This window comes from Corvus moneduloides, chromosome 11, assembly GCF_009650955.1.
Source record: "Corvus moneduloides isolate bCorMon1 chromosome 11, bCorMon1.pri, whole genome shotgun sequence".
NCBI classification, from domain to species: Eukaryota; Metazoa; Chordata; class Aves; order Passeriformes; family Corvidae; genus Corvus; species Corvus moneduloides.
The window spans coordinates 17,971,075-17,997,447 of NC_045486.1; the positions used below are offsets into that span (position 1 = coordinate 17,971,075).

Here is a 26,373-nt window from a genome sequence, read left to right on the forward strand (position 1 = left end):
GGCGCCCCTGAGGTCACTTCCGGGGCGGGCCGGAAGCGGCGCACTCGCGGTCGCGTTTAAACGGCGCGGGGCCGCGCGGCTGCTCCGGTCCTGGTGTTGCGGCCCTTGGGAACCCCCCTTAACCTCCGCTGACCTCCCGAACCCCTCCCAAACTCCCCGGCCTCGCCATGCCCATCCGCGCCCACTGCACCATCTGCTCCGACTTCTTCGACAACGAGCGGGACGTGGCGGCCGTGCCGTGCGGGCACACCTTCCACCAGGCCTGGTGAGCGCCGGGGCGGGCGGGGGCTCGGGCCGGGCCGTGGGGTCTCAGCCACGGGCACCTTCTGTGGCCCCGCGCGAGGGCTCTGAGGAATTCACGGAGCTGCCGCAGCAGTCCGGGCTGCGCTGGTTACGCGTCTGAACAGACTGTCCCGGGAGGTGGTGGAGTCACCGTCCCTGGAGGTGTTTAAGGAAAGACTGGACGTGGCACTTGACATGGTGGTGATAGGTCATAGGTTGGACTCGATGATCTCAGATCTTTCCCTAATTGATTCTGTGGTTCTGTCACTGTGCTGCCTGCAGGCTCCCTTCTCCGGAAGAGCCAGTCTCACAGGGCATTTGGAGGGAGAGGTGTTGGATTATGGTGAAGCCTCCCTGGCAATTCCATGCTTTTCTTGCTGTGTTGCAAGTGTCTGTGTTGAAAAGAAATGGTTCTTCTGAGGAAATAAACTTTGTGTGGGGAGGGGATGGGTATTTGCTTTCCTGGCTAACAAGCTTGGAGAGAGACCATGGGTGTGATTGTCACTTCTCACTCAGCAGTGCTGCTCGGGCCTGCTCTCTTTCAGCAGCCAGCAGAGCAGGAAGAGCTTCCAAAGGTAACCTGCCAGCTCCAAATCATTACCCTGCTCCCAAAATAAACCTTTCCAGTGTGATGTGATGGCTTGGTTGCAAAATGCATTAGTGGCTTTCCTGGGGAGCCCGGCAGGTTTGAATTCATCATCTCAGAGCAGAGCGAGGTGTTCCTCGCTCCGCAGATCCACGTTCAGTGGCACCCCTTGGAGCTGACCGGGCTGGGATCTCAGCTGTCACATCCTGATAGAGCAGCCCTTGTGCCACACTGTGTGCGGATGCGCTCGCTCCTGTGAAGCTGCGGCTGTTCAAAGCCTGTCTCCCAGAGAGATCTGAGCTCTACAAAAGCTCTGCCCTGTTAAAGATAAGCTCACATGCTAAATTCAGCCAGGAATTGTCTTGGAGATGCATGTGGAGCATGCGTGTGGAACACGGCGCTCCTTTCGGCCCCAGCACCGGCCTGAAGGTTTACGGTTCTGCTTTAGTGTGCAATGAGGAATCACATCCTGACGTCTCCTGGGGAGCTGGGGGATGGCCCCTGGAAGCAGTGCTCCAGAATTTTGAGGATTTACTGTATGTTTTCCTTTTCTTTCTCAGCCTCATCCAGTGGTTTGACACTGCACCGAGCCGGACATGCCCGCAGTGCAGAAGCCAGGTAAAGCCATCCCCTGTGCACACCTGTGGCAGGGTGCTCTGCAATGGCACCAGGGAGCCGTGGCCTGGGGTGATGCCAGAAAAGGCTCATGGTAGAAAGCAGAGGGACTTTCTGTCACTTGGGACTCTCCAGAGGCTGAAAGGATGAACTCCCTTCCACATCCCTTCTGGTAGCAGTGGGCTGAGGGTGCCCTGCCACTGTCTGCACTGCAGCTCCTTTAGAAAAGGGCTCTGGGTTTCCACAGTTTTTACTTAGGCTGGGTAAGTATTGGCATGATGACAGAAGGGGCTGCAGGGGCTTAACAAAGACACCTGACCTGTGTTTCTGGCGTGCCCAGCCCATTGCTGTCAGGTGAACAGCCCGTTCTGCTGCACGTGGGCCTTACAACCCCTCCTGGCTCCACAGCACTTGACCCTCCCTTGAGAAAAGCACTGGCTGGGGAGGGAAGGATGTGCTCAGCTTCTGAGATAGGAAGCTGAGGCTTGGGTTTCCATTGGCCTAACTGGGACCTGAACTTCTTTGAAGTCCCTTGTGTCACCAGCCTTAATGCCACCAGTAGGTCTTGGCATGCAGCGGCTGCAGGAGATGTTTCCTTGCTCTCAGATGTAAATTTTCAGCCAGCTGCTACTTGGGCTTATTCTCTGTTCGTGCTTCTTTCCTCCTCTCAAGGTCTTGGCCCTTGTTCCTTCCCTGACTTGTTGATTCCCTCTGTTCTTCTCTGCCTCTTACATCTCTGGGTTACCATGGAGTTATCGCGAAATAACATCTTATGTGGCAGTAACCATGCAATTAGCTGGTGTCATGACTGTATATAATACTTAAAACACAAAGCTGTAACTGCATGGGGGAGGTGTGGAGAGCTATCAAATTCAATTACAGCACCTTCTGCCTGCAGAAAGCAGCACGTACTTCTGTCTTAGGATTTGGCATCATGTTAGCTCAGCATCAGCTGCTTGGGCCTGAGCTGCCAGAGAACAGACTGCGCTCGATTCAGAAATGTCTGAATCTTTCTGCTGCGGCTCAGGAGCTTGGCTGGAGTCACACTCCCAGAAACTGAGTGGGGGGTCTGCTGCTGTGCTGTTGAGCCAAAGCAGAGCATCGCCACTAATGGTGTCAAACACGTGATCTGATTTGCCTTTCATGGCCTTGTCACAAGACGGTACCTTCTCCCCCTCCATCTGTCTTCCATATCCGTTGTTTCCATATTTGTACCCATCAAACTCTTCTGTCTCCTGTGTTTAGGTCAGCAAAAGGCACATCATCAATAAGCTGTTTTTTGATGTTACCCTGGAGGAGCAAGCAGCACCGGATGCTGAGACCTTGCAGGTAACTTGACTGGAGGGTTCTTTCCTCATGTGATGCTTCAGCCTCCTGGAAGTGTGGCCTGGCCTGCTGGTCCTCTGCCAGCAGGTGCTTTCCAAGCTGGAGTTTGCTGTGCTCATGTTTCTGACCTGAAGCATATCGGTCTCTGTAGTGATTTAGCATTCCCCCTGACCAAATCCCCTGTGGTGACTCAAGGAGCCTCCTCTACTTCCTGCTCTTCCTTGTACTTCTCACTTTACCTGGAAGCCTCCTGAAGCAGCATCACATCAGACTGCTGTTTCTCCCTTGGGAATGAGGGTACAGAGCTGTTCCCGAAGGCAGGAGAAGGGAAATCCGAGATGCAGCAAATTGCTGCTGGTATCTGTGGCTTGTGAGCCCTGCTAACCCCTCTGGAAAGAAGGGGCCGCTGGAGGAAGTGCCCCCTCCTCCCTTCTGTGCAGGGAGGTTGGTTGTGCAGATTGAAGGGTGTGGGGCAGTGTGATGATGAAGTCATGATTCCTCAAGAGAGATTAGGAAAGGGATTGCTTGAAGCCACACCAGCAGTGGTGAGCAGTGGGGAGGCTGGGTCCTGGCAGGATCTTGGCTGGAGCTGGGATGCTGGGTGGTGTGCTCCAAGTGCCACCTTTGGGTGCGGAGAGTTGGGGGTGAGTAGGGATAAACACAGAGTGGCTGTTCCATGTTCCCCTTTGTGTAGTGGGGATGAAACATGGCTCCTTCTGTCTTGGAATTATCTGTTCCAAAAAAAGGGTGGCCAGTTGACCTCGGTATAACAGGACGCTTGTACCCTCTTGTGTTTAGAAGCAGCATGTGCAGCAATTACCATAATTAACAGTTGCCATGACAATTCTATATGTACTTTGTATGTCTTTAAAATGAAGCCAGCCAGACTAGAATGTCAGTATCACTGTCTTTCTCCAAGACTGCCAGTGATGAAACTGAAGGCCAAAGTGTGCTGAGGAATGGAGGAGCATCCTGGGCACTGGGAGCTGTGTGCCCTCGCAGCAGATGAACGTTTCCTTTTGTACGTATAGAGGTCCGCTCTCACGAGTGTAATGAGATGAGTGACTTGGAAATGGGTTCCCTGGAGAGAATTGCCCTAGAAAATCTTCCTGTTCCCTCTCACCCCTGCCCCAGGATCCAAAATGGGTTCCCCCAGCCTTCTGCTCCAGGCAGGCTGTGCTGAACTGCTCCCTTGCTCAAGGGCAGGACCGTGGAGCTGCTCATGCACAGCAAGCTTAATGGTAATTCCTCCTGCTCCTATAAATCTTGTGTGTGTCTGTCAGAGCAGCATCTAGCCCCAGTGTACAGCCTGCTTAATGAGGGCACCGAGGTCACCAGCAGAAAGAACCAAATACTTTTCTGGGTAAATCAGCATCATTAGCTTGTGTGGGTATTCACTGCTGTGTGCGCTGGTACAGGTTGCTGCTGCGTTTGTCACCAGTTTCATGTGGTGTGCTGCCTTGTTTTTCGAGGACATGGAGAACCTTAAGAATACAGATGCCTTGTTCACAATGGGTGAAGGACTAATTTCCATCTAGGTGGGAGGTCTGTCTGTGATGGAGTGTCTGATTCTGGCCAGGCAGTTCAAAGCAAGTATATGGTGGGCCAAACCCAGGCTCTTCAGAGGATGAGATAAGAATTGCTGGCATCCTCGGCCAGAAGCAATTTCACTTGAAGAAAAAAAAAAAATCCAAGGTTTGTGATGAACCACTGCCTCCAAGAGCCTGGGCATAGAGTGGTGTTCATCTCTGTAATCAACTGGAGCTGTATCCGTGCAGCCCACAGCTGTCCTGGAATGAGCATTTGGCCTCCTGCCATGAAAAGGATGTGTTAGAAAAGTAAAGTGTGTAGCTGTGGTCTGCTTGTCATCTTGGGGAGGCAAGCTTGGGATTCTCTTCTGAGTCTTTGGTACCCAGTGAAGTGATGGGAAGAGCTCCCTCATGATCTGAAACCCCTTCCTGTTGTTGCAGAATTAGCTGCATTATCTTTTGAACAGTAATTGTCTTTGTTGCTGTTCCTCACTCTTGCTGCCACTCTCAGCCAAAGGAGTGCTGGGGCTGTTTTGCTTTCCACCCCCAGGCTAAAACTTCAACGGAAACACCAGTGGGAACCTGAATCTCTTGAGTAGCTGCAGACCACAGGCTCAATGTCCAAGCATTTCTTTCATTACTGAACCTCAGTTTAACCTATCTTGATTTTAAAGATGGTCCTTAGTGAGCAGAACAGTCTCCATGTGGCTGTTCCCAGAGCAGGAAAAGGGTGAGTTTTGCGGTGTAACGCCTCAGTGAGTCTGTCAAGAGCGGCTTGTGATCTGGGGAGCGGAGAGTTCTTCTTCCGAAGGAGATTTCAGCTTGGTGAAGAGGAGGTGGGGGAGGATTCCTGCCTGTAAACCTGCTGGGGAAGGTAGAAGCCTTGGAGGACAGCTGTCTGTTTGTGGTCAGGATATACTCGTTTGATCTTGGGAAAATGTGCTCTCGTAACTCAGCCTGGCAGAGAGAGGAGAGCTTTTTTAGAGGAGAGAAAATTGGGAGCAGCTTTTAGGAGCTGTGGTGGAGGATGAGGGATTTCAGATTAAGTTGATGAATGAGGTGATGTTACATAGCAGCCCGCAGTAGCCCAGGATTTCTTTGCTATCATGATAATTAGCCCATCTTGTGAGCTCACTAATCGTTCCTGAATAGGACTCTGAGGAAGCTACTTCAGAATAGTTCCTGCAGCAGAGTTAATTCCACATTAGCCCTCCAGCAGTTGTGCCCCTTGGGGCAAATCCCAGTCAGCTCTGCTAGGCTTTGCATTTAGTCCCTTCTGCTTACCAAGCTTTACATCCCACATTCTCTTTCCTGCCTTTATTGTCACTAGCAGAGCCTCGCTCCGGTCCCATCAGAGCCGTGGTCACTGCTGGTGCTATTCTTGGCTCAGATTTGCATGTAGCATTCTGGGTTGCACAGATTTGTGTGCCTGTGCTGGCATTTTATTGTGGTTTTATTCCACTGCAGTTCTTGCCTGACTTGTTATGTGCTTTCCTCTGCAGTTCTCTAACACAGCTTTTTAAGTCATCTTCTGTTGACTCTTTGCTGCATATATTTCTCTCTGGTTTTTATTTTAAATATATATATAGATATAAATAGCTTCTCTTTTTAACCTCTCTACATTTCCTTTGGCTATTTGCCAGTGTTAAGTTATATCACTTCATTATCTCTAATTTAAACTACAGGGCATTTGCTGCCTCTTTCTGATCCTTGATGAAGGCGTTAGAAATATTTGATGTTTCTCAGACCCTTGTGGTACCCAGGAGATGTTGTGCACTCTCTGTTTGGCGTGTTATGGATTGGTTTCTCAGTGATCTGTTTCCAGCCATTCAATTGAGCTGTTAGCTCATATCAGCAACCCAAACTGCAGTGAGTTCAGTGTCAGCATGTCTGAGTGCATGCTTGGTTACCTTTTCAGATCTTCGGATGTGCCCTCCTGTCTCCCACCTGCATCTGATTAAAGTTCACTTCAGTTTAAAGAACTCTCAGTAATCCAGTTAGTCTGGCAACATCCCTGCCTTATTGCCTTGTTTAGGTAAAACATTATAAAAATTGTTCTTGCCTGACTTCCTGTGTTTCCCTGAGAGCCTTCCAAAATTATTCAGCTAAAACAGGATGACTGACAGTGTGAGAAACACAAGGTTGACAAGGCTAAGACAGAGCTGCAAACCTCTCCTCTCCCCCTGAAGAATGCCAGTTGGAGGTGCTCTTTCCGTTCCCTGTGATAGTCTGGGCTTGTAACTCTGTGCTTGTTGTTTCGGTGTTCTCTCCTTAGTACCTGCCTGGTCCAAACGTCCCGCTGAGAAACCTCTTAGGTCTTTTTAAGATCTGGTGAAAGCATCTCTGCAAGGCATTTCCTAATGCGTTTCTCTGTGTTGTGTTTCAGAATGAACTGGACAAGGTGAAGGCCCAGCTCTCCTTGAAAGGTGAGTTCCAGCTGCCTGCAGGGGATTGGCAGCCCACAATCAGCAGGTCCTGGGCTCTATCTGTGCCAGGTGGCTTGCCCAGGTCTGAGGAACCCTTGTGCAGAGGCCACCCCTCTCTGAAGCTGAGGGCATGATTCAGACTGCAAACTGTTTTGCTAGAACAACTTCTTCAGAGCTTTTTCTGAGGCGAGAACACCTAAAGCTGTGCAAGGCTTATATGACAGAGCCGGAGTCCACAGCCTGGCCCAGGTCTGCTGTACCTCAGGAACTCACTGTGGGTTTAAACAAGAAGATGCAAATTTTTTGCCCCCTTCCTAATCACAAGGTTACAAAATTGCAGCACAGCTCTATCCAGAATCAGCTTAAAAGCAAAAGCCTTGGTTTGCTTGCTGGGAAACTCACAGCTGCGTATGGCAAAGGCTCATTCCCTCCAACAGATGAGAGAGAGGGTGAAAGTGGTGTCCAAAAGCAGCAGTGGGAAGGCTTTGGGTTTGTTTGGCTGTTGCAGTGCCACATGTGTCGCGCGAAGAGCAGACGGAGTTCAGTGTGTGCGCACTTCCATCTTCCCATCTTTAATTTTAGAGGATGTTTGAGGGAGGCAGGAAAAGCAAAAGCCCTGGAGACTTGTCGATGGGTTTTAAGCATCGTCTGTAGGCAGCCTGTCATCAGAACATGAGTCATGAGCAGCAAAAGGAAAATGTCAGTCTAAGTGACAGAAATCCTAAAACATGCTAGCAGAAGGAGGAAAAAAAATGTTTAAAGAATGCTGGGGGCTCACCCACGCCCTGAGAGTTGTCTTTCCTCTGTGTTCCCTGCATGCACGAGACAGACATGAATAGCCAGTAGATTGAGGATTCAGTCCTTAGCCTGAGAGCAGAATTGGATGGTCTGCACGTCTCTATTCTGAGGCCTGTTCTCCTGCCAGCTTGGTTGAGTTTAGTGACTTGGTAGAGAGCCAGATCTTCTGGGGAAGGTGGCTGGGATTCTTGCTAGGATATTATCCAAGAAAAACTGCTTGAAGGCCCTGCTAATCTTCTCGGCTTCTGGTGAGTAGAGGTTGGATTTGACATTCCCTGTCCCATTCTCTTTTCATACTGGAAATGCGAAGCTCCTTCCCGCCTCCTGCCTCCTTTGCTGTGGGTACTCTGCTCTCTGCTGGTTCCTGTGTATAAGTTCTCCACGTGAAGCTGTGCTCTGCTGTGTGCGCTGCAGAGGAGCTGTGGAGCTGCCAGGCTCTGATCAGCCTGCAAATGGCTCGAGAGGTGCTGAGCTCCGAGCAGACCCAGCAGGCTCTGTGGGAGGCACTCTGAATGAGTTGAAAACTCATTCCTGCTGCACGGAGGGGTTTGATTCCTGCCATCTGCCTCTGGGCAGCTGGGAACGGAGGAGGGGGAAGCCCTAACTCTTTTGGTGGGTGTGGAGTCCCTGCAAATGCAAGGGAGCATCTCCAGGCACTGCTTCTGGTGAGAAAGGGTTATTCAGATCAATGGAGAAGCTACCCGCATGCTTCTGCTGGAACACGTTGCTCTCTTGTTCCTCGGTCCCACATGGCTCTTTTACTCCCTGATTGAACAGTGGAGCTTCACTGCAGGTCATGCTTCCACAGGATGTGGATGCAGAATTTGAAACTGGATGGCTTGCAAGGAGAACAAGCTTTTTGGAAAGGCTTTCTTTGGCTCTCTACTATTGCCAGGCTGGAGCCACAGGTGATTTTAGCAAAGACCGAAGATGCTGAGCTGAGGATTTTACCCTGCTCTCAGCAGGGTTAGGTGGAGGGGTTCCTGCTTTCCCTCATTATCCAGCTGCTTTGAGCTTGTTGGTGTTGCTGGCTGTTCCCTGCATAGGTCTGGCAGCTCCTGATGGTGGTTGTTGCTTTCTGAGCTGTTCTTCCCTTGTCTCCACAAAACAAATTGAAATCTGGTGGTGTTTTCCACCACCTTCTCTCTGGTGGTCAGATGCATGTGCTTTGCTCCTGGATTGCCAAGGGGAGGGGGCAGCAGGACTCAAAAGATTTTGTGACATGCAAAAAGTGGGCACTTGGGGAATCTACTTAAGCTGTCATTTGTCCTACAGTGTCCCAGTGTCACTGCCTCCTGCCCTTTGATGTAGGTGCTATGGCCGGTGAGGGCATGTGCAGCAGCTTTTGGACTACTTCAATGGCCCCCAAAGGGGTTCTTGACACACAAGGTTCCATGTGGAGAGGATGGATACAAAGCTCTGTTCTCCAGCTCTATGGCAGCTTGGTGTAACTTGAGAGGAATTATTTCCTTGTGCAAGCCTGGCTTTGAGAAAACACAAGAGTTAAGATACATCATCTTAATGCTAGCAGGGCTGGCACTGGAGAGCTATTAAAGGGAATTTTTTATCTTTAGTAAAGAAATCTTGAAGCCTGCTGGCACTGAGAGAAGCAATTGCTCAGTACAGACCCTGGTGCAGACAGCACTTAGAGAAATGGCTCTCTCCAGGAATGGCCAAATCCTGGCAGCCTGAAGCTGAGCCTGCAAGCAGTCTGTGTGCTTCTGCTGCTGTGGTGCAGCTGGAGTCTGGGTTACCAGGCCATGACCTTTTTCTTTCTTCTTTTCCAGAGAAAGAAAAGAGGGAATGCCAGGCTGTTGTGGACGGGCTGAGGGACACTCTGGATGTGCGCAATGCCACAATAGAGTCGCTCCAGAAGGTGGTGGGAGAGACAGAGATGCTGTGCTCCTCTCTCAAGGTACCCTTCCTGTCCCCAGCAGGACTAACCATCATGCAGTCAGTGTTAATTCAGTTGAAGATGTCTTCAGATCCTGCTAATAAAGAGATTGTGCTGGTGGGATTTCGGGTTTGGTTCCTGGGTTTTCATTTTGGTTTGATTAATTGAAGCAAGTGCTGTTGCTGGACTCGAGGTCCTGTTTGTGCTCTGCCTGAGGTGATTCAGAGGCATAAAAAGCCTACAGGCCTGTGGTTTGTGTACAGGTGCTCAAGGCAGAGGTGTCCCTGGTGAGAGAGAAATGCCAGCCCAGCCTGAGGAATGTGGCTGAGCCTCGCTAATGAAGTGGCAGTGCTGGTCATAAAGGTGGTAGCAGGAATCTAGTGTGGGAACTAGCCCCAGCACCCTGCTGCTGAAACACTGACTCCCTGAGGTAGAATGTTCTTCTGAAATGGGTTGAGGCCAAGCGGGGTTCAAGGAAAATTAGTTTCTTACTTTGACTGGGGGAGAAATCAAACTGAAAAATATGGAAGGGGAGTTGCAGGCTTCAGCTGAGTGAGGTCTGATCCAGCTAACTCTCCTGTCTCTGTTTTGTTGCCAGGGCTTTGCCTCAGTTAGGTTAGTAATGTTGTGAAGTCCAGGGATCAAATATTCCTGTTGTGTTTCAGCGTGCAGTGACTCAGTGTGTAGTCATGTACCGTGCGTAAACAGGAAGAGGGTAAGAGCAGAAGGAGCTTTGTTGGGATGTCTTGGAGCAGCTTAGCCTTGGTGCTGGGCTGGGGTTAGGGTTAGAGGTTAGGGTAGGGTTAGAGTCTGTGCTGTGTGAAGGTGGGGTGCGGGCTGAAAGGTGGGGTACGTGCCTACTGCACTTCCCAAGCGCTCCAACCCAGTATCCTGAACTTCATCGTGTTTCTTGATCTGCAAGGCCAAGTGGCCCAGAGAGAGCCTGGGCAGAGATGTGTCATGATGCTGTCTTGCTGTATGCCATCTGCAGCTGGGCTCTTTTGGGAGGAAGCATCTGGGAGGTCTACCTGACATCAGGACAGAGTAAGGAATTAATGCCAGGCAGGCCTCACTGTGAGCCAGGACAACTGCTTTTGCTCAACCATGGGATTATATCCAATCTGCTTGCATGTAAAGGCAGCCTGGATCTTGGCCATGCTATAGATGCTGGTGTGATCCTGGTTAGGTCAGTGGCAGGATACTTCTGATGCCCCCTACTTCAGCAGAAAGAATTGTGACACTGGAAGCTGGTACTTGCTGCTCAACTCAGCATCTCAGTGCTTGGTTTTCCTGCCTCGACACCTCTGGAGGAGGCTCTGTGCTTATCTTCCCTGTTGCAAAACCCTCTCTGTATGCTTAAGTCCCTTTAATGAAAGCTGGGCAGGGCAGAAGGATTAGGGACCTGGAGGTATCTTTTCTGTAGTGTATGACATTTCCCAGCTGAATGCCAAGCGCTGTCTTAAACTGCATCATTAAAGATTAAAGCACTAAACTTCTGCAGTGAAAATACAGGCTTAACTTGCTGTGACGCAGGTTAAGGCTGCGAGCCAGTCCTGTCTTCTGCTGTCACTGTCAGTTTGCTGCTGTTGCAGGCTGGCCAAAGCTGGGGACTCTGCTCTGACCACTGCTGTGGGGATCTGAAGTGTTGAGAGTTCTGGTTAGGGGAAAGCCAAAGACAAGCTCTGGTTAAGCAAGAGTAACACATGAGCCTGCAACACTGTCCCTCCTCAACTTCCCAGTGGTTTCACAGCTGTTTGGTTTTTGTGGCAGGAAGTGGATAAAATCCTTAAACTTCTGTGTGGGAAGGAGCTTTACAAGGCAATGATCTTTTGCCAGGCCTCTCCCTGGAGTCAGCACTGTGATGAAACCAGAGTTTTTCAAAGTTGCTGTGCAAGGTGCCCAGGCACATGCAAACCTAGACAGCACAGATGCATCAGAATGGTGCTAATTCAGCTCTCCCCATCCTCTGCCACAGTGCAGATGTGTGCTTTTCCAGCTCAGCTGAAATTCTGTGTTACTGCTGTAGAGCTGGAGAGGCGATGGTTGCAATAGGCTTGCAGCAGGTGACAGAAGTGCCCAGGTGGGGGTCTGGTTTGGCTGAGGTCTCCCAGAAGAGACCCACTCATTCCTATTTATGCTCTAAGCAGCTAGTGGCAAGGAGAGTTGGGAGGCTGAAGCACGGAGGGGTAGGCGACAGCAAGGTTTGCTTGCTGTGGACTCCTTTGCTTTTGAAAAACAAATTGTCACTGCTGCATACAGGGCACTGTGCAGCCCCTCCAGTGCTCCCAGCAGAGAGGGGCTACGACGTGGTTTCAGCTCCAGCCTCGCTGAGACCCTGCTGTGCCTGTGGAGAGCAGAGCTGGGGTACAGTGGGAGGGAGCTCAACTCTCCATAATCCCGGGCTGCTGAGGTGGTGATAGCATTTAGAGCTGATGTATGCTCCCAGCTGCCTGCAGTGCACATAAGCCAGGATGTTTCTCCAACAATCCCTGGAGCCTTACTAACGGTCTGTGTGTGCTTGCTTCCCTGCAGAAGCAGATGAAATTCCTGGAGCAGCAGCAGGAGGATAACAGAAGTTCAAAGGAGGAGGCCCGTCGGCTGCGAAACAAGCTGAGAACCATGGAGCGGTGAGACCCGGGGTGCTCCCTGGGCCTTGCAGGCTGGGCTGCACACCTCTGCCCTTTTTGGGGAGGGCAGGAGGGGTCCTGCTGGGCCTGCTGCAACACCCACCTCTATGTGCTTTCCAGCTTACCTGTAAGGTTGGAAATGGCTGCTTTAGCTGCCCTTGCCTGCCTGTGCTCTTGCCCCTGCTATGTTTCCAGACAGCTGCTCTCATTAAAGAGCAGCAAGGCAGGGTACTGGCCTCATCTCTAGTGCACTGAGCATGGCTATGTGCCATTTCTATTATCAGAGGATGCTGGGGCAGAATGCCAGCCCAGGAACACAGTCAGCCACAGGGCTATAGGGACCAAGAGCTGGGCATCAGTTTCATGGCAGTATGTCTGTACAGCTGCCCCTTCTCTAGTCCAAGTAGTGCTGCTTTTCCCTAGTGAAAAGCCCTGCTTGGGGTAAGGCAGTTGTGTCTCTTCTCCCAGAGTGCCTGCAGCAGAAGCTCAGGCTGCACCAGCTCCTTGAAGGGGAAGCAGGGCTTTTGTCTCTTTCCCAGGTCTGTTTGTGATTCATGAGCTGAGGGTATGTTTTTGTTTGTGGTTTTTTTTTTTTTGTGCAGGATTGAGCTGTTGCTTCAGAGCCAGCGCTCGGAAGTGGAGGAGATGATCAAAGAGATGGGAGTTGGACAGGCAGCAGTGGAGCAGCTTGCAATCTACTGTGTCTCCCTCAAAAAGTAGGTGCTGCAGGCTTGGCACAGCTGGCTGGTGCTGTCCTGGGGGTGCCCAGGGAGAACCCTCTGTTGAGCATTGACAGGCACATGGGCTCTGCGGGGCTCTTGCCACCTCTTAGGGCTTCCACTGGGTTTTGACTGACAGATCCTGGGGACCTAGTTTGGAGCCTGTCACACTGAACTGTTCCTCTTGTCACTGTAGTGACATGTGTGTCACCATGGGAACTGTCTCCAGAGTTGTCAGTGCACCTATGAAGTGATGATGATTATTCCCTCCGCTTTCCTCTCACGCCCGGGGGAAAGCGAGCGGATGCGGAGCTCTGGGTTGTGCCCTGTGCAGCACTGCACTGTGCAGCTGTGGCCTCTGGCAAAGCGAGCCTGCACTGTTGCCCTCCCCTACCTGGATATCCATCTGGTCCTGCTGGGAAAAAACACAGCTTTTTGTGTGCCTGTTCTGATGGCAGCTGAATAAGTGCAGCTTTGGTACAAAGCTGTAATGAGGCGAGTGTCCCTGTGGTGTAATTGGGAATGAATGTGCATGGCCAGTAGTGTGAAGTCTCTGAAAAGTCACTTATAGCAAAGTCCCCTGTTTGCTGCCAGCATGGAGGCTGTGCTCTGTTGTCTGTCTTTTCCACTGGCAACTGAAATATCTCTGGTTCCCATTTTGCTGGTGGAATCAAGCATGGTATCCTGTGTAGGTTTTTTCTCCCCTGTGGTGTAATGGAATGTCTGACACAGTGTTGGTACATTTGTCTCTGTTCCTTAAAGGGCTTTGTGTCTCCTGGGTTTTTGCTGGTAGCTCTGCAGGTCGAGAGCTTCAATTTAAGGGTCTTGGCTTGTCTCTGAGCAGTTCTGGCTCAACTGTCTTACAAACAGCGTGCCTCTTTGGGTCTCCTTGCAGGGAATACGAGAACTTGAAGGAGGCTCGGAAGATCTCTGGTGAGATGACAGAGAAGCTGAAGAAGGAGCTGTTTTCTGTCAATAACAAGGTAAAGGGAGAGAGTGTGAGTTGCCAGGGTGACATCTGGTCTGTAGATCCTTGTCCATAACTGAGGCCTAAGGCCTCTGCAGTGACCCTCTCCCACTCTGATCAGTACAGGTGTGTGAAAGGGTCAGGCTGGGGTTTCTGGGTCAGGATGTGATGTGGTGAGTGAGCAGCTCGTGGGCTGCTGTCAGGAGAGCAGTCACTGGGGCAGCATGTGCAGAGCCAGCCAGAGTCTGGCAGGGAGCCTGTGCTGGAAGGCAGCAGCACGCAGGTGCTCCACTGCTCCCACTGGGTTCTGGAAGTAGCAATTCCTTCATCCGGCCACACTGCTGAGCACTCTGCTGCCAGCTCCTCCTGCTGCAGAGCTGGGCCCCAAGGAAGTGGGAAGGGGTTTGGAGCCAGTATCAGTTGAGCAGGGCTTAGTCCTGGCTTGGCACAACCAGTTACACCCAGCTTTGTGCATTCAGCCAACTGAACTGGGTCAGGGCTCCCACTTCCTGCCTGTGCCTCGGCAGGAGAGGTTCCCAAAGCACAGTGAAGACACACAGGTGACCCTGCACAGAGCCTGCCTGGGCTGGTCCTGAGCTGGTGCAGAGCTTGGGGATGTTGACATGCCTCTGCTGCTGTGCTCCCCCTGCTCCCGGCCTGGCTGGGGTCTGTTAGCTCAGCTCAGGCAGGACTCTCTTTGTCTGTTCTGGTAGCACATCCCTGTGAAAAGCATGTGTGTGTAGCCTCGCTCCCCAAGGCACAGGTGTTCCCTGGGGCATCCCTGTGTCTAAGCCAACAAAGTGAGAAGTTGTGGGTGGATTTGGCCTACTTTTGTTACTCAGCCATAGCGGTTGTCCCCTCAAATGGAGAAGGTTTTCCGATTGCTGTGCTGTGCTCCCCAGAGGAGTTAACCCCTACACAATGTGCTGCTGCTGGAATTAGGCTTTTCCTGGCTGAGTCAGACCTGAGCTGTGATGGCCAGCGTGGGTCAGGAGGATGCGAGTCAGTGCACAGGGGGCTCCAGGCTTGGCTGACAGAGAGCTGACTGTACCCACAGTCCATGAGCTGGCCCAGACTCCTGCACCCACAAAAGTGTCTGAAGTGGTAGCAGTCCACTTCCTGACCCCTGCTCCTGGCATGCTTCCCTGTTGAATCAGGCTTGTCCATGTGCCAGTACTGCTGATGGACAACCATCCTCCAGCCTGTGGTTTGTAATTCCTGTGCTCTGGTGTGTCCAAAATCCTGCAGGAATTCAGAACACAGCCACCAAGTGTTAGAGCAGGGAAAAACTGTTGCTGTCAGGCATAAACGCTGGGCAAGCAGCCCTGGAGATCCCTCTGCAGGCAGCTTGTGGAATTGGGTAGGGATTGGACTGTGCTGATACAGGAGAGATTGGGCAGACTGACACAGGAAAATTGAGCCCTTAAGCAGGGGGAGTAGCATGTGGTGCAGAGCATGCTGCTCTCACAGGGCTCTGCAGTCCTCCTGACCCAGGTGTTGTAACCCACACTCTGTTGTGTTCTGCAGCTGCAGAAAGCAACTTCAGAGTTGGAGAAGACAAAGGAGGAGTTAAAAAGCACGCAGAAAGATCTGAAGAATGCAGACAAGGAGATCTTGGTGAGAATATCATTCCTCATGGCCAGCTGCCAGTTACTGCAGACTGGTCTGCAGCTGCAAAGGCAGGAGTTATGCTGGCTTTTGCTCAGTGGCTTAAGTTTCCCAGCCTACCTCTGAGCTCCACCTGATGCTGATTTATGGAAAAGGGGCAAAGTATCTACTGCTAAATCTTTCCTTATCTCACTATCTGCTTTCCCTTTTCTCTCCAGAGTTTGAAGAAGAAGATAGACATCCTGCAGGATACTCTGAAGGTCCCCTCTGTAACCAGGGAAACACTCAGTCGGCTAGTCTTTGAAAGGTTAGTGAGCTGCATCCTCAGGTACCGTACTGACATGGAGGTGACAGCTCCAAAGCAAGAGTTGACAGTTTGACTGTCTGAGAAAGCAGTGCTAGTCTGGCAGGTGTTGCAGAAGTATGGCTGTTTTGTTCCTTGTGTCCTTTTCCTTGTGGCTGACAAGATGATGTCACACACATAGAAAAAGTCTGTGTCTTGGCGGGTTTGGGTCAGGAGGGGATGGAGGAATGGCCTGAGTTTTGAAAAAGTCTTTGTCACTGTGTCCTGCCTGGGAAACATCCCTAAAACTGCTCTTCTCATTGCTTTAGAGCTGGCCTTGTGATGAGAGTCCCCCTGGTGTAGGGGGACCAAAGATCTTAGCTAGGCAGAGAAATCTAGCCTGAAAAATGACATATTCTTTTATCCAGCCTTTCTTGAGGAGCCTATGCCATTACCCCAGTAGAGCAAGCTGGGTTGTGTCCATGGAGCAGCAGTGTGCCAGTGTGATTCCTGGGCTCTGGGTGCTGCTGTCACAGCGCTCATTATTTGAGGGGGAGCAGTAATTTGGGACACTGAATTTAAACTCTGGGGTTCAGATTGTCCTTTCTTTGACATGTAAGCAGAACAGGACTCTGCTCCAGCTGCCACTGCTGTCTGAGCACTCAATGTCATGGGGTGCAGCTCTGCCTTCCCATGAGTGGCAGGTGGTGGCTCGGTGACTGATGCTTTTCTTGGCCTTGCAGCCCTGTTCCTGTGGAACTGCAGCATCCAAAGCTCCACCGCCCGTCCGACAGCGACGAGATCAATCTCGATGCTACTTATGATGTGGACACCCCTGAACACCAGCCCTGCACATCCCCCTTTGGCACTACAAAAAGGCAGAAGCTGGATAAAAAGCCGTGAGTTTTCCCTCCTCTTTCTGCTTCTAAAGGAGATCAAAGTCTCAGTGCTTTGGAAGTTGCTGTGTGAGATCAGATAGCTCTCCAGCTGCCTGATGGCGTGCTGCAAGCTTTGTCGTCATTTGCTTGGCCTTGTCCGTCCTTGCCAGCTCCACTTGAACAATAAATCTCTGCTCATTTGTTCCTTGGGCTCCTTACAGGCCTCCTGTGGTAAATCTGGCGAAGAAAGTTCTTAAGGAAACAGTGGAGGTAAAGGACTAATCTTGGTTTTTCTGTGTCGCCTCTTTGATTCTGCTGTTAACAAGCTTGGGATAAAGAATCCATTTTCTCCCTTGTGGCCATAGACTGGCCCATCTATAGAACCAGTCTGTGCGGCAAAGTGTTTTCCTTGATGGTCTCTTAGAAAAAACACTGTTGCTGCCTCAGGCCTCCTGGAACTGGGCAGGAGAAGGGAGGGTGGGGACCCACGTGCTTCTTGCTGATAATTCTGCCCCAGATGTGCTTCACGAACACTGCCTGGAGCTGACCACAAGGGCTGTGGGGTCAGCTGAGGTGGCTGTTCTCCCAGCCTTGCTGGGGGCAGTGTCCTGCCTCCTGGGCACTGTTCCACATGAGCCCCAGTTGGGAGGTTGGAAGCTGCTGGTTTTCAGCCTGACATATGGTATGGCAGTAACCATTACCTTAAATATGTCTGTGTTACTAGTGCTGCCTGTATGTGGACTCCATTCAGCAGATTGTGCTGGTTAAAGGGCTTTTCTTGTTATTTTGTGGGACAGAACAGGGCAGATGATCTGGAGGATGATGCTCTTAAAGGACTCTTGCCAGCATACATCAGGAACTCTGTTCTCTCCAAGAAGCCATCTTTGGGCAGTTTGTGGGGTCCCCACAAGAACATGGGCTCTGTAAGTATGACTGTCCAGTTGGTGAGTGTGCCCAGGCCTGGCACTGCCACCTCTGTCCTGAACTGACCCTGCAAGAGGAAGCAAACAAAGCTTTTACCTTGCCACATACAGTGTGTGGAAAATAAATCTCGGAGCACAACCTGGCTACTTCCCAGTCCTGCAGAGCTCCAGGGATGACAGATGCTCATTCCCTTCCTGGCAGCAGACTAAGTGGCTCTCAATGTCCTATTCTTCCACCTCCTTGGAGCTTAGAGTGTTCTCCTTGTATTCCTCCATCCCAGTGACAAAATCCTAAGCCTTGCTTGGCTTGTCTCAGAAAGTAGCCCAATATTCCCAAACTTTATTCTACTCATGAGTCTTTTTCCAAAAGTGAGGGCTTAGTGCAAGTACTGAGTGTTTCCAAGTGCCTTTAACCCCTCTCCAGAATGTGTGGTCTTCAAGACTCCCCCTTCCCCATAACTAGCATGAGGGGAGGTAGCCAAGGCTCTGTGTGCTGCTCCAGGCTCATTTGTTTTTCTCTCCTAGGTGAGGACGGGCTACGATGGCATGGGAGGCAGGACAAAGTTCATAGAGCCAGTATCCTTTCCTGGAGCTCATGTGGCAGTACTGGTGCTGTGGGCACCTCATTTCTATTCCTCCTCTTTAGTCTCAGTCAACAAAAAACGGACTTGGGATCCTCAAAGAATGATCTGATTTCTCTCTGAACAAATTGGCAGAGGCTTCAAGGACCTGAACTTGCTGAGAGCACTTGTGGCTGGTTCAGAGGAGCACATCAGCTAGAAATCAGTGCAATTTGCAGGGACTGCCTGTGCCCTTGAGATCTTATAGCAGCAGTGTTGCTGGCTGTGTGCCTGCCAGCCCGTGCAGCCGGAGCCCTCATGAGCCCTCATTCCTGTGGGATGCTGCTGCTCTGCTCTGGTGAGAAGTGGCTGGGCTGAGCTCACCCCGTGGGTGTGGAGCTGCTCCTGCCTTGGGATTGCTCTCCCATGAGAGGCTGCAGGCTCTGGCTGCTCTGCCTTTACCTGTACAGTGTCCTGGCTCAGGAGGTCTTGCCACTCGAATTGATATGCTGTTAAAATGCTGTTTTATGTGCAAGGGGATAGCATAGAATCATTAATATTGGAAAAGAGCTCTAAGATGAGAGTCCAACCATTAACCTGGCATTGCCAAGCCCACCGCTCACCCATGTCGCTAACCACCACATCTACATGTTTTTTGAACACTTCCAGGGACTTCTACCACTTCCCCGGGCAGCCTGTTGCAATGCTTGACCACCTGTTTAGTGGAGAGATGCTTCCTAATATCCAGTCCAAACCCCCTGTTTGGGAAATGTTCCCTGACTCATGGGATGGGAGTGTGTCTGAGCTCTGCTGCTGTGAGAAGGTAGCAAAGCCCATCCCGTCCTGCAGGGAGTTCTTCCTTTGATGCAGATGCGTGGCTAGGTCCCAGGTCTATGGTTCAGGCTGGACTGCAGCAGGTGTTGGATCACTTGTCCTCCCAGGGCACTGATCTGTGCTTTCCTTGACAGTTTTACCTCCAGACAAACTTGGCAGAAATCCGTCCATTATCAGTGAGGAGCAAGAAGAAGGTCTCCAGACCAGCGTCTGCAGCTCCTTCTTCATCTTCTTCCGGCAGCAGCCAGGTCAGAATGGACACTTTCCTGCTGTGAGAGCCCCTGCCTTCCTGGGAGAGGCTTGGAAGAGACTGCAGGGCAGAGCACACTTGCCCAGAGCCTGGCACGAGGCAGTGTGCAGCCACCACTGCCTGGGTACTGTTTGCAAAGCACTGATGCTGCTTTGTGGCTGAGATGAGCTCCCCTGTGGAGAATCCTGCCCTTACAGCAAGCCAACAGGAGGCCAAGCCTCTGGCTAATGCCTGGACTGAGTTGCCCTCCTTGTTTTACCACTCCTTCCTCCTTTTTTCATGCAGAATTAACAGGGTTTTCTTGCATTCTGGCCTCCTCAGAGCTCTGCAGTTGCTGCTGCTTTGGGCTCTCTGGCACCAGGTGGAACTGCATGTCTTGGAAGCAGCCACAAGCAGGAGGTGCAGGACGAGTGTCTGGGATGTCAGTCTGAGAGCAGCAGGGAGAATGGACCTGGACCAGCTCCATGCCTGGTGTAAATAGTTCCAAGAAAGTTTACTGGAGGAAGAAGTGTGTAGAGCAACCTGTGTGGCTGTGGAGTGTCTGTATATTCATCGTCAAATTAAACACTGTCCCTCAACCACAGGCCTGTGGGGGCTGGGGAGATCTACAGGTGGGCCTGGGCCCTGTCCTGTTTTGGGCCATGAAGTCCAGAATGGGTTGTGCACGCTTGGCACTGAAACTGCTGACTGGGGAGGAAAGTATTGGGGTGAGCCCCTGCTCCACTCGGAAGCAGAGATAGGTGTGCTGGTGTGACCTCTGTGCATGGCACGTGTTGGTGCAAACTTGTTTGTTAATTCCTGTGTTTTAATAAGATTGTAGAGTATTTTTGTTATTTTGTAACTGTTCTGCCTTGCCATTAGAGGGTTTGGAATGGCCTGGAGAAGTGCTGAAGAATGGCTCCCTTCAGGGGAGGGGAAGACTGGTGGGGCTGAACCTGTCTGGGTTCTTCAGCTTGGAGCCATGCAACAAGAAATCCACACCTGAAGCAGGGCTGTCCAAGCTGCAAGGAACAGATGTGGTGAGGCACCTAATACAGCACTCTACTGCACAAATCTGACATTTCCTATTTCCAGCTGCCTCAGGCCAGAATGTGTAGTACCTGCACTGGCTGAAACCATGTTTTTAGGGAATAAAATATATTGCTGTGCACGCTTGTTAACACAACTGGCTTCTGAGCATTTTCCACCCTCTTGCACCTCAGGGTGGAGGTCTTAGCTTGGGTGCTGAAGGTAGGGTGATGGATGTGCTCAACCCTTCAGAAATCTTTGGGGTGCCAGCCCTTGGAAGACAGAGGCCCCTTGTGCAGGGAAGGACAGTGGTGGGGTGAGGCCATGTGGAAAGTGATGCCCATCCCCAGGGAAGTGGACAAGGCAAAGCCCTGCAGAGCATGAGCTGTGTCTCACCTGCATCACCTGAGGCTGAATTCAGTGGAATGGGGGGAGAGTTTGGAGGAGCAGGAGAGGGTTCAGACAGCTGGAAAAAAAAGCTGAGGGGAAGGGATGGGGGACTTAATAGAGCAAAGTAAATTCTACATAGGAGAACTGTGGGAGAGGGTCTGCAGAGAGCCTGCTATGCCCTGTCCTGGTCCTTTCAAGGTAGGTATCAGGTGTCTGTAAAATGTGAGACACTTGCTCTGGATCTCTCCAGTTCAGGAAGACCCTTTTAAGGAGGCAGCAGTGACAGTGTGAGTGTGTGACTGGTGGGGGATATGGGCTTCCATGCTGGGGATGCTGGAGAGCTGGTGTTGTGTCTCTCCATAAAGGGAGAAGAGATCCCAGCCTGCAGTGGAGGTGTTGAGAAGGGGTTTTGGGGCTACGTTTTGACATGATGTCAGGTTTAAACTGAAGTTTGAGCACCTTGGCTGAGCACTAGCTGCACCAGTGCTGTTGCTGGCAGCTGCTCCAACCTCTGCATGTTTAAAGTGGATGTTTTGAGTCTCCGGTGTGTGGGTGGACACATCACCTCAGGAAAAAATCCAAACAAACCGAGCTTTTTTTTTTTGTGTGTCCTGGCCCCCTGCTCCATCCTGGTTCATTTCATCCACTCCTGCAATCTTACTTCCCATGGACTTGTTGCTGCTGGGTTGTTTCTGATGTAGTTTTGTTTTGGTTTATTGCACGTCTGTTGCCCCTGCCCAGAACTGAAGCTGTTTTATTCTCTTGCTTAGTGCTTTCAGTTCCGCCAAAGCTCTCTTCCTCCTGTATTACACCTTTTGCACCCCACACCTGCTCCTCAGGGTTACAGCAGTGACCTCCAGCACCAGCTGCCCCTTCCCTGGGCTGGGGGATACAGAAGGGGCGGGGAAGGGGCTGCGATCCCTTGTTCCTGGGGCTTGTTGGAGCCAGTTGCTATTTCGGTGCACTCCGAGGTGAGGCTGGACCCAGTTTCACGTTTATTTTAGGGTTTAGTGTGTGTGTTGACTCACAGCCCATGAAAAGCAGCCGCCAGCACTACCCGGGCTGTGTCGGATCTCGGCTCGGGCGGGGCTGGCGCTCCCGGGGGCAATTTTTGGTCCCCGCTGGGGTCCCCCCGAGGGGGATTCCGGGCCGCAGGGTGGCAGCAGGGGACCGGCGGTGGCCCCGTTAATTACCGTCCCTCATTAACGGCAGGTGGCAGGAGGGAGCCCCGGCGGTGCTGGGCGCACTCCCACAGGCACCGCTGCCCTCTGACGCCATGGGCAGCCTCTGACCTCACACAGAGAGAGCGTGGCCATTGGCTGAGTGCTGCGTGACTTCATGGGAAGAGGGGATCTGGTTGGCTGAGCCTGGAGCTTAGGGAGAGCGTGTGAGCCCATTGGTTCAGCCCTGTGATGTCATGGAAGAGCAGTGGTGGTCACTGGCTGGGCTCGGGGTGACCATGGGAGGGATGGGGTGGTTATTAGCTGAGGCTGCATCGCCTCACCAGAGAGCCTGTGCTCTCACAGGGAGAGGCGTGTGCTCATTGTCTGGCTGAGAGCGACTGCCTGGGCTAGCCCATGCTCTCATGAGGTAGCAGCGTGCTCGTTGGACAGGAGCATGTGACGATGCAGGGCTGCCTGCGACCTTACAGGGAGCAGGACAATCATTGACTGGCAGAGTGTGACATCACAAGGCAGTACATGACCTCACAAGCGTGCAAGACACTCATTGGCTGGCAGGGTGTGATGTTATTGGACAGCCCATGACATCATGGGGGAGGTGGGTGCTAATTGGTTATCAGGCTCTGACTTCCAGGAGCAGCACATGACTTCATGGAGGAGGGGACCTCTCGTTGGTCGGTGGTGTGTGACATCGTGCAGCACCCCATGACCTCATGGGTGACTGGGTGCTCATTGGCTGTTCGGTGTAACCTCATGCAGTGCTGTGCGCCCATTGGCCGCCGGGGCGTGACGTCACGGAACACGGCCCCCTCATTGACGGCCAGCGCGGGAGCTGGCGTGGCGCCGCCTGGCGGGCGCGAGCTCTGGCTCTGCGCGGCGCCGATTGGCCGGCGGGCGGGGCGGGGCGGGGCCTGGGGGCACGTGCCGGCGGGGCCCTGGCGGGCGGGCGGCGATTGGTCGGGCGAACGCGCGCGTGCCCGCGGCGCGAGCGGGCGCGGGGTGGCGCATGCGCGCGGCGGCGCGGGCGGGTGGCGATGGCGGCGAGGCGCTGATGGCGGCGGCGGGGGCGGCGCTGCGCTGAGGGAGCGGCCCCGGTCCCGGTCCCGCCCGGCCCGACATGGGCAACGAGGCCAGCCTGGAGGGCGGCGGCGACGACGGGCAGCTGCCGCCCGCCGCCGCCGCCGCCGCAGGGGCCCCGCCGCCGCCCGCCGCCGCCGCCGCCAAGCCGCCTTCAGCACCGGGCGGCGGCGGACAGCTCCCGCCCGCCGCCGGGCCCAGGTCAGAGCGCGGGGCGGGGACCGGTGCTGGGCGCGGGGTCGGGCGCGGGCTCCGGAGCTGCGGGGGGCTGTGGGGGCTGTCAGGGCGCGGGACGCGGCTGGGTGGGGGTGTGGGCACAGGTGCGTAGGGGGCGGTGGGTGTGGGTGTGTGTGGGGGCAGGCGGGCAGCAGGTGCAGGGCTGTCGGGTGCAGGGGTCAGAGGTGCCGGGGTGCGGCGCAGAGGTGCGATGGGTGCAGGTGTGGGGGGTGCAGGGGTGTCTGGGGGGCACGCGGGCGGGAGGTGCCGTGGGGTGCAGGTCTGTGGGGCACCTGCAGAAGAACGCAGGCAGGTGAGACAGGAGTCTGCACGGAGTGCGAGCCAGGGGAGAGCTGGTGCGGCTGTGGAGTGTGGGCAACAGGGAGAAGGCAGGTGAGGGAGGTGTAGTGGGGCTCAGAGAGGTGATGGAGGTACGCGAGGCAAATTGCTGCTGGAGGGTGCAGCCCCAGAGGAGCTGGCAGCTCCGGGACACCCATGGGTACTGCGGAGAGCAAGGGTGCGGTTTGGGGCTGGATGTGGGAGAGGGATGGAGTGCCTGCGGAGGAGCGTAGTGTTTGGGAGGCAGGAGAAAGCGGGGTGCTGCCCGGTGGGCAGAGGTCCAGCAGTAAGGGGAGAGGCATAAGGAGAAGAGAAGGATGTGGTTCAGGGTTGGTGAGTCTGGGCAGGATGGGGGGATGGTGCTTGGCAGCACACGGCTGAGAGCACTGGGGCGTGTGAGTACCCCAGATGTGACCACTCCCAAACGTGGCCACCCCAAGTGGAGACGGCACCAAACGGGAAAGGTCGTTATGTAACAAGAGGGACGTGCAGCCCTGCCAGGAGTCATCGGTGCAAAACCTCGCAGGGAACTGCACCGAGCTGTTATCCTTCTGCTAAGCAGTGCCAGCTGGGAGGGAAATACTTTGGAAGCAAGTGTGGGATAAGAGGTGTTTCTTTTTAAAAAAATAGCCAATCCCAAAACATCATCCTATCTGAAAAAATAAAGGCAAGGAGCAGAAAGTTGCACAGAGGGATGCGGGGGACTTGGCAGGCGGTTTGCCCTCAGTATGTGGCTGAGGCAGTGGCATTCTGGGCTCTTCGCCTCACCTGGGCAGTGATGAGCGCTGCTGGTCTTGCCAGTCGTGTTGCTTCCAACAGGGAGAATCCAGGCTGGAGCCTGAGCGGGAGGCTGCAGTCTCGCCTGGCAGTGGGCTCCGTCTTGCTGGGCTGCAATCGCTGCTCACAGGCGGCACCGTAACATCCAGCGGGATTCAGGGATGCTACAGGGCAGCCAACCTGCGGGCAGGCTTCTGTCTGTAAGATCCCTGTGAGCTTTCACACAGGGAGTGTGAAAAAAATACTTCTGAGTGAAATTGTGCTCGTTTTCCTTTACGTTTTTCTCAGTTTCCCTTGCTAGAGAGTCACAGCCCCTATGCTTTGGATTCTGCCAGTGAGGAGTTGTTTGTAGCTGCTTGAACAATTTAAAATTAAATACCTGCGGGGCTGTTTAGGCTACTGTAATGAGAGGAGCTGAGACAGCCATGCAGGTCTGCTGTCTCTGTCCAATTTTGGCACTCCTCCCCCATTACAGCCCACGGTCTGTTGTGCAGCACGAGGGGTTCCAGGGGCTTTTAGGATCCTGGAGCACATGGGGCTGGTGGATGAAGGAGTACAGTCTGCAGCACTGGCCATCCACACTCCTCTCCTGCCAGAAACACCAGGTTGTTTTTTCCGGCCATGCTCCAGCCCTCGCACACTGAGCTGATGCTCCTGTGCCTCCTGGGAAGCTGCTGCTGTGGAGCTGCCCTCCCTTGCAATTAATTAACGCAATTAAAGAGGTGGGCCAAGCGGGGCCGTGCCGTGGAGCAGCAGCAGGATGGGGACGATGCTGAGCTATGCCAGTATTTAAAACCTAAGCGTGGGAGGGGCGTGGGGGGCTGAGATGACACTCAGGGATTTTAATTCAAGATAGCAAAGTGGCAACGAAGGGAAATCAGGCCTCGAGGAGAAAGTCGCTTTTATGAGGTGCAGGAGTGGGCACATAAGACAGACCATATGTTGTGAAAGGTTCAGCAGAGCACAGGATGTGCTGGCCGAGCAGTGAGTGTGCAGTGCAAAAGGTGCTGCTCCAGAAATCCCAAGCGACCAGAGAAAGTGAGTTTCTCTCAATATCAGAGCAATTATTTCTTTTCTCTGAATTAAGTAACGTAAATCCACATGCCAGCCAGTGAAAACTATAGTAGTGTGACTTTTCTGTGTCATTTCTCACAGTTTGCTTTGTGTTACCCAGAGAAATAGTCTGAATACCTTATAGGGAGTACCCTGGATTTCGGGGTCTTGTGTTTAAATCCATAATAACAGTTTCTAAGGAGCTGTGCATACACTGTGAGGAGACTTTGGAGAACAGAAACCATCCCACAGAAGTAGCGTCTTCTCACCAGGCTGCAACATCTACCACTATTTATAAACTTTGATTTCCTGCTTGCATGCTTTGGCAAGGCACAGGGGACCCAGAGGTTGGAGGGAAGCTGGGAACGGGGCTCAGCCCTGGGGCAGTTCGGCTCTGCCAGCAGGATGCAGCTCTGGAAAAGGCCAACATGGTGCAGGGTTACATCAGGCAAGGTGTTTTCAGTGTAGACCTCACCCTTGTGCAAGGTGCTGCTGGAATCTCACCTGGGGCAGCTGTGCCCTAGTCTGGTACTCCAGCAAGGAGAGATTGGATCAGAGGAGGGAGGGAAGGGTTGCTGCTGGTCTGCTCGGACAAACAGAGCCTCTGTAGCCTGAAAGGAGGTGAAAAGCTGGAGCATCATTAACCTGTAGGACCAAAGGAACCCAGACTGGTTGCTGATGCACTTGGACAGAAAGCTTTCCAGTGCCTGGAAAAGTCCTGGTCTGTTCCTCCAGAGAGACTCACTAAGCAGAAGGGACAAGCTCATTTCACGGTGCAGCTTGATGGATGGATAAAAAAGGCTTGGATGGCAGAGCAGGGATGATCCCAAGTTCAGAACTGTAGCTCGGGGCACAGTGCTTTAGATGGCTGGTTTTCCAGGTAACCTGCAGAGAGACTTTATTGCTGCTTCTGATTGTATTTGTGCCTGATTTATGCTGGATTCATTCAGATTTTCAGTCTCTCTGCTGCTCAGCTGTGGAGCTTGTAAAAGGCTCTTTTTGACACCTGGATGCATGAGCTCAGACTGAAGGATGGAAGAGGGGTGGTCTCCTGGGAAGCATTGAGGACCGGCCACAAATTCAGAGACTGTCTGTGGGAGCAGCAGTGCTTTCAGCACCACTGTTTCTCTGGAGCTGGGAGATGCACATTGCAAGCAGCCAGGCTGGCTGCAGGCTGCAAGGCCGGATGGGAGCTTGCTCCCATGGCACAATAGCAGAGATGCCAGG

At 52.8% G+C, this 26,373-nt stretch overlaps 2 protein-coding genes across 3 annotated transcripts in view; both read left to right on the forward strand.

Moving 5' to 3' along the window:
• Window positions 1-107: 107 nt before the first annotated feature.
• Window positions 108-20,253, forward strand: TRAIP (TRAF interacting protein). Its single transcript, XM_032120930.1, has 16 exons — window positions 108-265; window positions 1,429-1,486; window positions 2,729-2,812; window positions 6,725-6,764; window positions 9,350-9,477; window positions 11,989-12,083; window positions 12,686-12,799; window positions 13,698-13,785; window positions 15,297-15,386; window positions 15,596-15,684; window positions 16,404-16,559; window positions 16,760-16,808; window positions 17,336-17,461; window positions 17,987-18,037; window positions 19,002-19,103; window positions 19,427-20,253. The coding sequence occupies exons 1-16, from the start codon at window positions 168-170 to the stop codon at window positions 19,580-19,582; spliced, it is 1,524 nt and encodes a 507-aa protein (XP_031976821.1). The 5' UTR covers window positions 108-167; the 3' UTR covers window positions 19,583-20,253.
• A 2,475-nt stretch (window positions 20,254-22,728) lies between these two features.
• Window positions 22,729-26,373, forward strand: part of BSN (bassoon presynaptic cytomatrix protein) — an 89,500-nt gene continuing 85,855 nt past the window's right edge. For both annotated transcript variants that reach the window (XM_032120560.1, XM_032120561.1), the window contains exon 1: window positions 22,729-22,962. In XM_032120560.1, coding sequence (XP_031976451.1) covers window positions 22,802-22,962 — 161 coding nt within the window. In that variant the 5' untranslated portion in view covers window positions 22,729-22,801. The remainder of the gene's footprint in view (window positions 22,963-26,373) is intronic.